Source organism: Gymnoscopelus braueri (assembly GCF_963280865.1).
Source record: "Gymnoscopelus braueri genome assembly, chromosome: 7".
Classification (NCBI taxonomy): domain Eukaryota; kingdom Metazoa; phylum Chordata; class Actinopteri; order Myctophiformes; family Myctophidae; genus Gymnoscopelus; species Gymnoscopelus braueri.
The window spans coordinates 15,044,590-15,055,246 of record NC_137608.1 but is presented as its reverse complement, the minus strand read 5'-3'; the positions used below and the strand labels follow the sequence as shown (position 1 = coordinate 15,055,246).

Genomic DNA, 10,657 nt, shown 5'->3' with positions numbered 1-10,657 from the left:
GATTACTTGGGAGCAGTGGTGGGAAAAGTACTCAAATGTTTTACTTAAGTAAAATTATCAATACTGCAATGTAGAAGTACTCCGTTACAAGTAAAAGTCCAGAATAAAAAAATGACTTGAGTAAAAGTACAAAAGTATTGGTATCAAAATGTACTTAAAGTACCAAAAGTAAAAGTACTAAAATGTTTGAAAATAGCAGATCTAGAAGCTCACAACGCGATGCGACGCGTTGTGAGCTTGTAGATCGGCTATTTTCAAATAGTCTAGGTATAAAATAGGACTAAAAGGGTTAATGTATGTTTTATAATGTAATAATGTATCTGCAAAGTAACTAGTAACTAAAGTGTTCAAATAGTTGTAGTGGAATAAAAGTGCAACATTTGCATCTGAGATGTAGTGGAGTAGAAGTAAAAGTATTGGAAATTGGAAATACTCAAATACCTAAAAATTGTACTTAGGTACAGTACTTGAGTACATGTACTTATTTACTTTCCACCACTGGAAGGAGGACCTACTGTAGTTGTACAGATTTATTTCGGAGTGACAAGAAGAGACCTTTGTTAAAAGGCCTCTTCTGGCAGGGGCTTGAATTGGGCCAGGTGGAAGAGGGGAGGGGAGGGGGGAAACTGGGACCTAAAAAACTAAATTTGGCGAAGGGGCCCCATGCTGGATAAAGCAGGGAGTGTGTTTATGTTCTATCTGCAGTATATCTGACAGCTGAAAATCTGCTAAGGATATTTCCAAAAAGGCTGAGAGTTAAAAGACAAACACCGACTCCACGCTATAAGCCCATGACCTCACCACTTTGGACCGCACGGCTCCCAGTTTTGAGTCGCGCTTGACAGAGTGCTCACTCCACGCAAGCCTTTCCCCACACAGCACAGCTCACACCGCTCAGATAAAACTACGTCCATCTTCCTCCTTACATTTTTTTGTGGTTTTGTTTTGTTTTTGAAAGCCTGTGTATCCTGGTCCATGAGTCCATGATGTGTGATTAGTCTCCCAGAGGTAGTCTCCTCGCCTCCCTGACCCACGCTACAACAAAACAGATACCAGTGGTGGGAAAAGTACTCAAATGTTTTACGTAAGTAAAAGTATCAATACTGCAATGTAGAAGTACTCCGTTACAAGTAAAAGTCCGGAATTCAAAATGTACTTGAGTAAAAGTACAAAAGTATTGGTGTCAAAATGTACTTGAAGTACCAAAAGTAAAAGTACTAGAATGTTTGAAAATAGCAGATCTACAAGCTCTTGTAGATCGGCTATAGGTATAAAATAGGGCTAAAGTGGTTAATGTATGTTTTATAATGTAATAATTCATATCTGCAAAGTAACTAGTACCTTAAGTTATCAAATAATTGTAGTGGAGTAAAAGTACAATATTTGACTCTGAGATGTAGTGGAGTAGAAGTAAAAGTATTTGAAATTTGAAGTAAAGTAAAAGTGCCTCAAAATTGTAATTAAGTACGGTACTTGAGTAAATGTACTTAGTTACTTTACACCATTGGTGATTAGTCTCCCAGAGGTAGTCCCTCCCCTCCCTGACCCTGCTACAAAACAGATACCGATATGGGGGCCACTAGTTTGTCAAGAGGTACCAGGCCCTAGCCTGCTGAGCTTGTGCCTTCACAGAGCACTAGGGGTCTTTGCACAGGGCATTAGCAGATGAAAGAGGGGGGACCGTAGCGCTGCTCTTTTACTGATAAAAAACAGGATCCAATTACTGTGTAGCCTCTTGATTTACCGAGAGCGCCCCCGCCGAGATCTCTGTCTTGTGTGTCTCTCTGCCCGGCCCCTTCATCACACAGACCGACCGCTCTGCACCGAACTGGGGACAAGGTGTGTGTATGTGTGTGTGTGTGTGTGTGTGTATGTGTGTGCGTGTGTGTGTGTGTGTGTGTGTGTGTGTGTGTGTGTGTGTGTGTGTGTACGTGCGTGTGTGTGTTAGAGTGGGGGTAAACCACTTAAGCCTATACTTAAACTTCGGCTATTCGCAAAATAGCAGTAGTGGAAAAAGTTTTTTTTTTTTTACTTAAGTAAAAGTATCGATATTGCAATATAGAAATACTCTGTTAAAAGTAAAAGTCCGGAATTCTAAATGTACTCGAGTAAAAGTACAAATGTACTTAAAGTACCAAAAGTAAAAGTACTCATTGTGCAGAATGTCCCGTTTCAAGTTTTCAAATGTATAAACATCTTTTGAAAATAGCAGATCTACAAGCTCACAATGCGTAGATCGGCTCTTTTCAAATGGCCTCAATGTATATACATATAGGGCTGAAGTGGTTCATGTATGTTTAGTAATAATAATCCATATCTACAAAGTATACTAGTAATTAAAGTTTTCAAATAATTGCAGTGGAGTAAAAGTAAAATAGGATCTGAGATGTAGTGAAGTAGAAGTATGTTTGATCTGCCATGTTTGACGAAGTAGTGAGAACGCTGCAGTATAAGCCTTATGATCTGTCATATAAAGAGTGCAGCGTATACTGTATGAGCTCATTATTGATAAGAGAAAGGGAAATAATTACAAATCCATAAAGCGGAGTGGACGGATAGTCAAACAGAAAAGATGACAGAGAATAATGAAAAACACAGTGAGGTCTCATCCTATCCTCCCGCTGACAACACTATAGTCATTATTACCAGCCCATTCAAACGAGACCCCACCATCCTTTATACTCCCAGTCCTTGAAACCCCAGGGTTTAACAGAATCAAAACAAGCGTCTCATGGATGCCCTGCGGACATCACAGCTCCTCTCTATAGTATACCATCTGTACCATCTCACCCCTTATGTTTCTACAGGGTAGAGGTCAGTCTGCTGAAATTACCATATACAGTACGTACAGCTGCTTCATGTACCGTTAATTAATATACTGCACTGCTGCTTTTTATCACTGGGGGATCTGAGAGAGCTGAGTGCCCGCCCACACACCCCCACACCCTTCTCTCTTGTCTAAGTCAGTGGTTCTCAAACTTTTTCAGGCCACAAGCCCCTCAAAATAATCATATTTGAACTGGGGACCCCTCACCCACAAACACTTAGGAGTTGAGGCCTTACATTTAGTTTGACTCGGTTTCACAGATAAATATTGTGAAAATAGCAGATCTACAAGCTCACAACGCCTTGCGTTGAGAGGCGTTGTGAGCTTGTAGTTCGGCTATTTGTTTTTTTTTTTGGCCTTTACTTTTGATGCAGTAATGGTCTATTTTCATTTCATCAATATTTTCCCCCTTTTTCTAGGTATTAAAAGTCCTTAAATTGTCACTTAACTGTCATCTGGGGACCCCCCCAAAATCATGTGGGGGGTCCCCACCCACAGGTTGAGAACCACTTGTCTAAATTCTCAGTTCTCTCTATATCTCTGAACCTCTGTGCTGAGGTAGCAGAGTTGCCCGGCGGAAATCCACTCAAGAACAACATCCTCTCCGCCCCCCAACCCCCCATCCCCTCTAGGAAGTGACCTCAGCCGCACAAAAGGGTCAGATAATAAGTCCACATCAGAAAGGAAAACACCCGTCTGTCCCGTCTGTAATGAGCTGTAATGCACCAGGACTTGGCGTTGCACTGAGGGAGCCCAGGTGGTGTGACAGCCATATGACTCTGATTAAAGGGGGGCCTTGAGACAGGAACGCTTTGGCTTAGATGGGGCCAACGGGGACGTCCTGTGTGTGACGCAACAAGCTATAGTGACGTCGGGGTTTGACCTCCTCCTGAAGGCGCTGGAAGAGGAGGACATGCAGGGCTCACGTGAGTGAGTGGGCCTATTTCCATTTGGGAGGGTTCTCTCCTTTTGCTGTGTCGCAGTGTTGATTTAGTCGACTAAAATTATTACGATAATCTTTCGTCGACTACCTTTTTTTCACAGACGAAAACTAAATAAAACTGAAATAAAAACTAAGCTACTGTATGATGACTAAAACTAAGACTAAATATATTGATAATTTCAACAAATCAACAAATAAAAACCAGACTAAAACGTTAGTGAGTGACTAGTGGAGAAGTGATCCAGTAGAACTAAAAGACCAGTCATTTTATGTTTGGTTGCGCTCGAGGATGTTGCGCTCTGAAAATTGCAGATCTACAAGCTCACAACGCGTTGCACTGTGACGCGACGCGTTGTGAGCTTGTAGATCGGCTATTTTCAGCATGCAACCAAGTGTAAAATCATCCATTACGACGCCATCAAGGCACCGCCAAAATACATTTTAGTCAACTAGATCAACTGTAGATTTGGTCGACTATAATCTTATGATATTTAGTCGACTAAAACGAGACAAAAAGTAAAACATTTCAGATGACAAAAATATGACTAAAACTAAATGGAATTTTATTCAAAAGACTATGACTATGCCTTGATGGTGTCGGAATGGCTGATTTTACATGCTTAAAATAGCCGATCTACAAGCGTCTGCTAAATGACTTTAATGACTAAAACTAAATCAAAATGTGCTGTCAAAATCAACACTGAAGGGTTCTCTCTTTCGCTGTGTCAACATGCAACATAATGTGAGCGGGATCCAGAAAGTGTCCCCGCGTCACTGCTGGCTGAGCTGGAGGACGAACGGGATGACGATTTGTTCCGCAAGCGAAAAAACAAAAGGACAAACAGCCAGTCAGGTGGCAGCTTGATGCTATTACCAGGGATTTGAATATCATTAGTGAGTGCTGGAGGTTCTCGTATTCATTTGAATATTGGGGGGGGGGGGGGTACGGTACGGCTGTGAGGCACACACACAGCTCTAAAACAAGCCATCTGGCCGGCCAATTACTGCAACAGCCAGCCTATGAGCTTGCTGGAGGGGCCTCCTCCGGTACCCAAAACCATCCCAAACCGAAGACCTCTCTCGCTCTCTCTGTCTCTTCCGCTCTCACTCTGCCTATCTCGCTCTCCCTCTGTCTCTCTAACCTTGTTAAGTGGAAGAGATGTTTGGCATCAGTTGTTGTTTCGTCTCACAATCATACATCTGCTCTAGTCTGTATACACATCCACAGAAGGTGGACTAAAGGGAGATGCCGGAGGGAGGGGGGGGGGGGTGGTGATAGGGGGGGGGGGGGTGCCTCCGGCCCTCATTCTTTGGCCATTAGCTTTGGCTTTGTGCATTGTGCTGCATCTGAACCGCTTTGCTTGAATATCTCTACCACCATATCTGGGAAACACAAACAAGCCCATGGCAGCCGGGACCTGGCAGCGAGGATAAGGAACTGAAGGGGAAGCTATGGGGCGGCCATTCTTTTTCCTTGCGTGACAGGAACTGTGTTGGAACGAGCACCTGTCACCCCCGTCCCCCCCGCCCTCCCTTCCCCTCACGATGACCACAGACAGAGGTCAGGAAGACAGCGAAAGAAAGGAGAGACAGACAGACAGACTAAAAGAGCGGGAGAGAGAACGTTAGAATCCAGTGAGAGACAATGAAAGAGACAAATGGAGAGGCAACCAGTGTTGCCAGGCCCGCTTATTATAAGCGGCTTTGGGCTTGTTTTTCTGTAAAGTTGCTTGTAAATATTGGTAGTGGATTGTTTTTTGGGCTTGTTTCTACTGTGTAGTTGTTTATTTTGGTTTCCTAATGGTTTCCTAATGTCTAAACGAGTGTTTCTCAAACATTTTCAAGTCAAGGACCCCAAATGAATGTATTTGTCTGCAGACCCCCCATCTGTTTTCAAGTATTATCTTTTTTAAATAGCAGATCTACAAGCTCACAATGCGTTGCATCGCGACGCGTTGTGAGCTTGTTGATCGGCTATTTTCAAATAGGCAATGTCGCGTGCTCATGCGTCTTATTTTGGGCCTGTTTTCATAGACCCGGTTGCTTGTTTCTCTCACAAAACCTGGCAACACTGGAGGCAACAAAAAATGAAAGCAGAGGAGAAGTGGACCGTTCTGTCTCACTTTGTTTTTACACGTCTCCCCCTCCTCCTACTCTGATGTTTACTTCCTGGTTCCCGCCCACCTCTCCGCTCTCACGCTGCCCCCACATCCAAACAACTCGATCTGTGTAAATTACATTCCAACCACCAGCATATGGTTCCAAAGCCCCCAGACTTACAGTGACACGAACCAGATAAATATCTGCATAATACCTGCATAAATGGTTTTGCATTGATAATGAGGTGTGCCAGCTGCTACTTAAGGCTACGCTATCCTTCTTTCTCCCCCACCCCCTCTCTGTCCCCCTCCCTCACCATAACCCCCCTTCATCACCTTCATTTGTTCTCCTAACCCATTTCACATCCCTTTTTTTTTCCTGACTGGAGAAACAGCAGCAAAAAAAATCTCTGTGGTGTCCTTCAGCCTCTCCTCCTTCAGACAACCTCTAATCAGCCGCGACAGAGAGAGGAACGCTGGGCACAGCACAATCTCACACACCTTTATACACCCCGAGATACAGCCTGGCCGGCCTAGAAACGCTCCCGACCCCCGACACCATACCTCGTGTCCTCTCCTTCATGCTATGGATCAGGGGTTCTCAACCAGTGGGTCGGGACCCCCGGGGGGGTGATTTTGAGGGGGTCCCCAGATGACAGTGAAGTGACAATTTAAGGACTTTTAAGAAGAACGAAAAGAGAAAAAAGAAAGAAAAGAAAAAGACCATTACTGCATCAAAAGTAATCGACAAACTGTACTATAAAAACTGGTCAAACATTGGCCAAATTGTCAAATAATATAAGACAGAGGCTAAAATGTGAAAATAGCAGATCTACAAGCTCGCAACGCGAGGCGTTGTGAGCTTGTAGATCTGCTATTTTCACAATATTTATCTGTGGAACCGAGTCAAACTAATGTAATGCCTCAACTCAAATCTGATTATTTTTGGGGGGTCCCCAGTTCAAATCTGATTATTTTTGGGGGGTCCCCAGTTCAAATATGATAATTTTGGGGGGGGGTCCCCAGTTCAAATATGATTCTTTTTTGGGGGGGTCCCCAGTTCAAATATGATTATTTTTGGGGGGTCCCCAGTTCAAATATGATTTTTTTGGGGGGTCGCGGCTTGAAAAGGTTGAGAATCCCTGCTATGGACGACAATGACAAGCTGGCATTGCTCTCGCTCCATCCGCGGATACGGATCATCTGGCTGCAATCAAGACGACTTCAGGAGCAGCGAGCGAGCATAGCTTCAACCCTGTAGGGAGAGAAAGCCAGACACTCTTCTGGGTCTGGTGGCTGCCTGTTAGTGTCTTTCTTACCTCCCTGTCTTTGAGCTTCATGGCCAGGACCAGCTGGTTGCGGTGGTTGGTCAGCGCCTCGCGGTAGTTGCCCTTGGAGAAGAATGCAGAGCCCAGGTTCCCGTGGGCACGGCATTCCCCTGTTTGGTCACCTAAAGGAAGGAGGAAGATTTACGAAAGGGAGAGTTAGAGAAAAACAAAAAACAATCACAAGAACATTTGCAATAGAGTAGTGAGAATAGGCTCTATGCACAGCAGCAATATTGGAAAGAAATTTGGCCTCTTCCTTACATCCTTCACAGGCGTGACCAATGATTCTAATGAAGGCTCTGTTCCATTTAGTGTAGCACAGTGGTTCGCAAACCTTTTAATTTCAAGGACCCCCACAACTGAGAGTGTACAAATGGAACCAAATGGACCCTTACGGGTCCATTTGGTTCCATTTGTACACTCTCAGAGTTACACACCCGTAAGGGGCCATTTGGAACCGCGTCAAGGGACCATGAGGGTCCCTGGACCACACTTTGAGACCCCACTGGTGTAGCAGAGTGTTTCCAGTGAGCCAACATGCAACAATATCAGCACCCTGACTCTGTTTGACCAGAAAGGAACAGAGCCTTAATTAGTATCATTGGTAACACCTGTGAAGAGGCCCAATTTCTTTCCAATATGGCTGCTGTGCATAAAGGCTATAGAGTACAGAAGTCATGACGTCAATCGTTCATCCCCCGGGTCGCGGAAGTAATTTCTCTTCGGAGAATAACATTGGGTCATCTTAGAATCGTCTCATATAAGAATAGTGGTCCAAAAATAAACAAACTGTCTCGGCGATATTGTCAGGGGGGTGGCTCTGTATCGTTTATGATAGTGAGTCATTTATTACAGTCTCAGATATTTGATACAGTCTGTTTCTAACTAATTCAGCGGACGTAACATTAGCGTTTTCTCACCGTCAGTTGATGTTTCATAACCATAAGAGTAAAAACGCTGGGATCATGTGTTTATTTTTGCAACACAGTTCTTATTTGACGCCATATTAAACACGTCTATGGGAATTGAGAATGGGGGGAAAAAAACGCGACCCAGGTAGGATGTGTAAATTACGTCAGACTTCGGTGCTCTATTGAAAAGCGTGTGGGTGCCGTTTATTCAAGGAATCTTGTCACTGCTGAGCAGTGGTGATGTGATGCGAGCGTCTCTCTGACACTGACATCCCATTATGTCCTTAAAAGGGAACGTTGTGCTATAGTGAGCTGCCCGTCCAGAGCTCCACACGCCTGGAACGGCTTGGCTGACAGCAGGTAGGCTTGATCTCCGAGCCCCACCGGAGGTGAGAGAGGGGAAGGCCTTATTATTTCTAGCCTGACGGACAGACCACCACAAACGGGGGGCTGGATGGAGTAAAGCGTGAGCCTTCAGAGCTCCACCTTAAGAACCCACAGCCTCTCATCTCCCGCTGCTCTGCCCAGTCATGTGTCAAACTGCATGGGGGCCGAGAGAGGAGAGCTAGTCTGTGCTTTACTCCCCCTCTCCTGCCATCTTCTCAAAATCTCCTTTCTTTCTTGTACAAATCTTTCCTTTTATAAATCAATCTTTCTTCCTAGCTTGCGTTCTCGCTCCCCCCCCTTGCTCACCTAAGGTCTTTGCCACCTCCAGGTCATGTTGCATGTATAGCCAGTACTCTTCTACGCGTTATTCTGAGCTCAGGCGCTGCTAATTAGGTCAAAGCGCTGTATACTGTATGATATATAGTGCTGCTATATACAGAGCAGTATGTGTTGTGTAGGAGTGGGTGAATGTCACATGGAATACGATACGTGATACATGCTACCATTAACCACTTAAAGGACGACTTCACCCATTTTCAACCTATCTTCATATAATTGGTCCTCACTAATACTCATGATAAAATGGTACAATTTTTTCTACTGTGTCTCAGAGGAGGGCTGTGGACACTTCAGAAACCCCGCCTACCAGTGACATCATCGTTAGGCAGATTATTTTTTCAAACAAGATTTCAGATTTTTTATTGAGATTTGTATTAACGTGATAATAATGGCTTCCATTATAGCATGCTAACTTTCCAGGAATAGAAAGCCAGCAGTTTCTATTAGCTTGGATTCCCCATCGATTATGTCACTGGTAGGCGAGTTTCTGAACCTCTAAAGGGATAGTTCACCTTTTTTTCTATCGATTAGTCATCCCATGGAGACTTCATGGATATTTTTGGGCGGTGTAGCCGCCCCTATAAGTGGGGTTGGGACACCTCATTAGCTGTATTGTGATTGGCTCATTAGTACACCCCTAGCTGTACTGTGATTGGCTGACTCTATTGGCTGACTCTATTCAGCACTGTGATTAGCTAGCGAGACACATGATGACATTAATAACCTATAAATAGGATTATGCACTTCAAAAAAAATCAATTTTCTTTAAGTGAGCTTCCATCACTATGATGACCACTGTGATGACCACACCGCCCACTTCACACTGGGTGTGATTTTTTTGTTTTTGTCGCATTCCTAAGCCAATAATTAAATGATTAATTATTAAAGGAGACTCTTTGCGTGTCCTACTGGAACCGCTGCTGGTCACCAAATTTTGATGACCAGCAGCGGTTCCAGTAGGACACGCAAAGAGTCTCCTTTGTGTCTCCTACCGGAACCTCTGCCACTGGTCCGCTGGTCATCAAATTATTGGCTTAGGAATGCGACAAAAACTAAAAAAATATCCATGAATTCAAGTCTCCATGGGGTGAATAATCGATAGAAAAAAATATTTTTTGGGGTGAACTATCCCTATTTTACACTACTGCGTCCATGCTTGCCCCCTTGGCTCACCTAAGGTCTTGGCCACCTCCAGGTCCTGTTGCATGTAGCCGGTGCTCTTCTCCGTGTTGCCCAGGGACCAGTGGGCGGAGCTGAGGGCGGAGAACACGGAGCCGCGCAGCTTGAGGCTGCAGGTGCCGATCTTCAGCGCGGCCTCCAGCACCACCACGGAGGCCGTGTGGTGGCACGCGGTCAGCAGCTCCTGGCCGATGACGGACACCACCACAAAGGGACTTTTGTCCAGCTTCATCTTCTGTAGCTGCTGATACGTGGGCTCTAGGGACTCTGCAACACAAGGGAAGGGGACAATACACACAAAAACACATTGGGGAAAGGGTTAGGAGAAGATTGGTTCTACAGTACAAAAGCTCAGTGGTGGAAAGAGTACTCAAATGTTTTACTTACAGTAAGTAAAAGTATCAATACTGCAATGTAGTACTCTGTTACAAGTAAAAGTCCGGAGTTCAAAATTTACTTGAGTAAAAGTACAAAAGTATTGGCATAAAAATTTACTTAAAGCATCAAAAGTAAAAGTACTAACATGTTTGAAAATAGCACATCTAAAAGCTCACAACGCGTCGCAATGCGAGCATGCAACGCGTTGTGAGCTTGTAGATAGGCTATTTTCAAATAGCCTAGGTATAAAATAGGGCCGAAGTGGT

The 10,657-nt window shown here is 44.3% G+C and overlaps 1 protein-coding gene across 1 annotated transcript in view; it reads right to left on the bottom strand.

Annotated features, from left to right (window-relative positions):
- The window catches only part of LOC308087860 (tetratricopeptide repeat protein 28-like), a 369,778-nt gene that overhangs the window by 137,356 nt on the left and 221,765 nt on the right, over positions 1-10,657 (bottom strand). Inside the window, 2 exon segments of the mRNA XM_080432067.1 lie at positions 7,189-7,319; positions 10,008-10,280. Of these exon segments, the coding sequence (XP_080288193.1) occupies positions 7,189-7,319; positions 10,008-10,280 (404 nt within the window).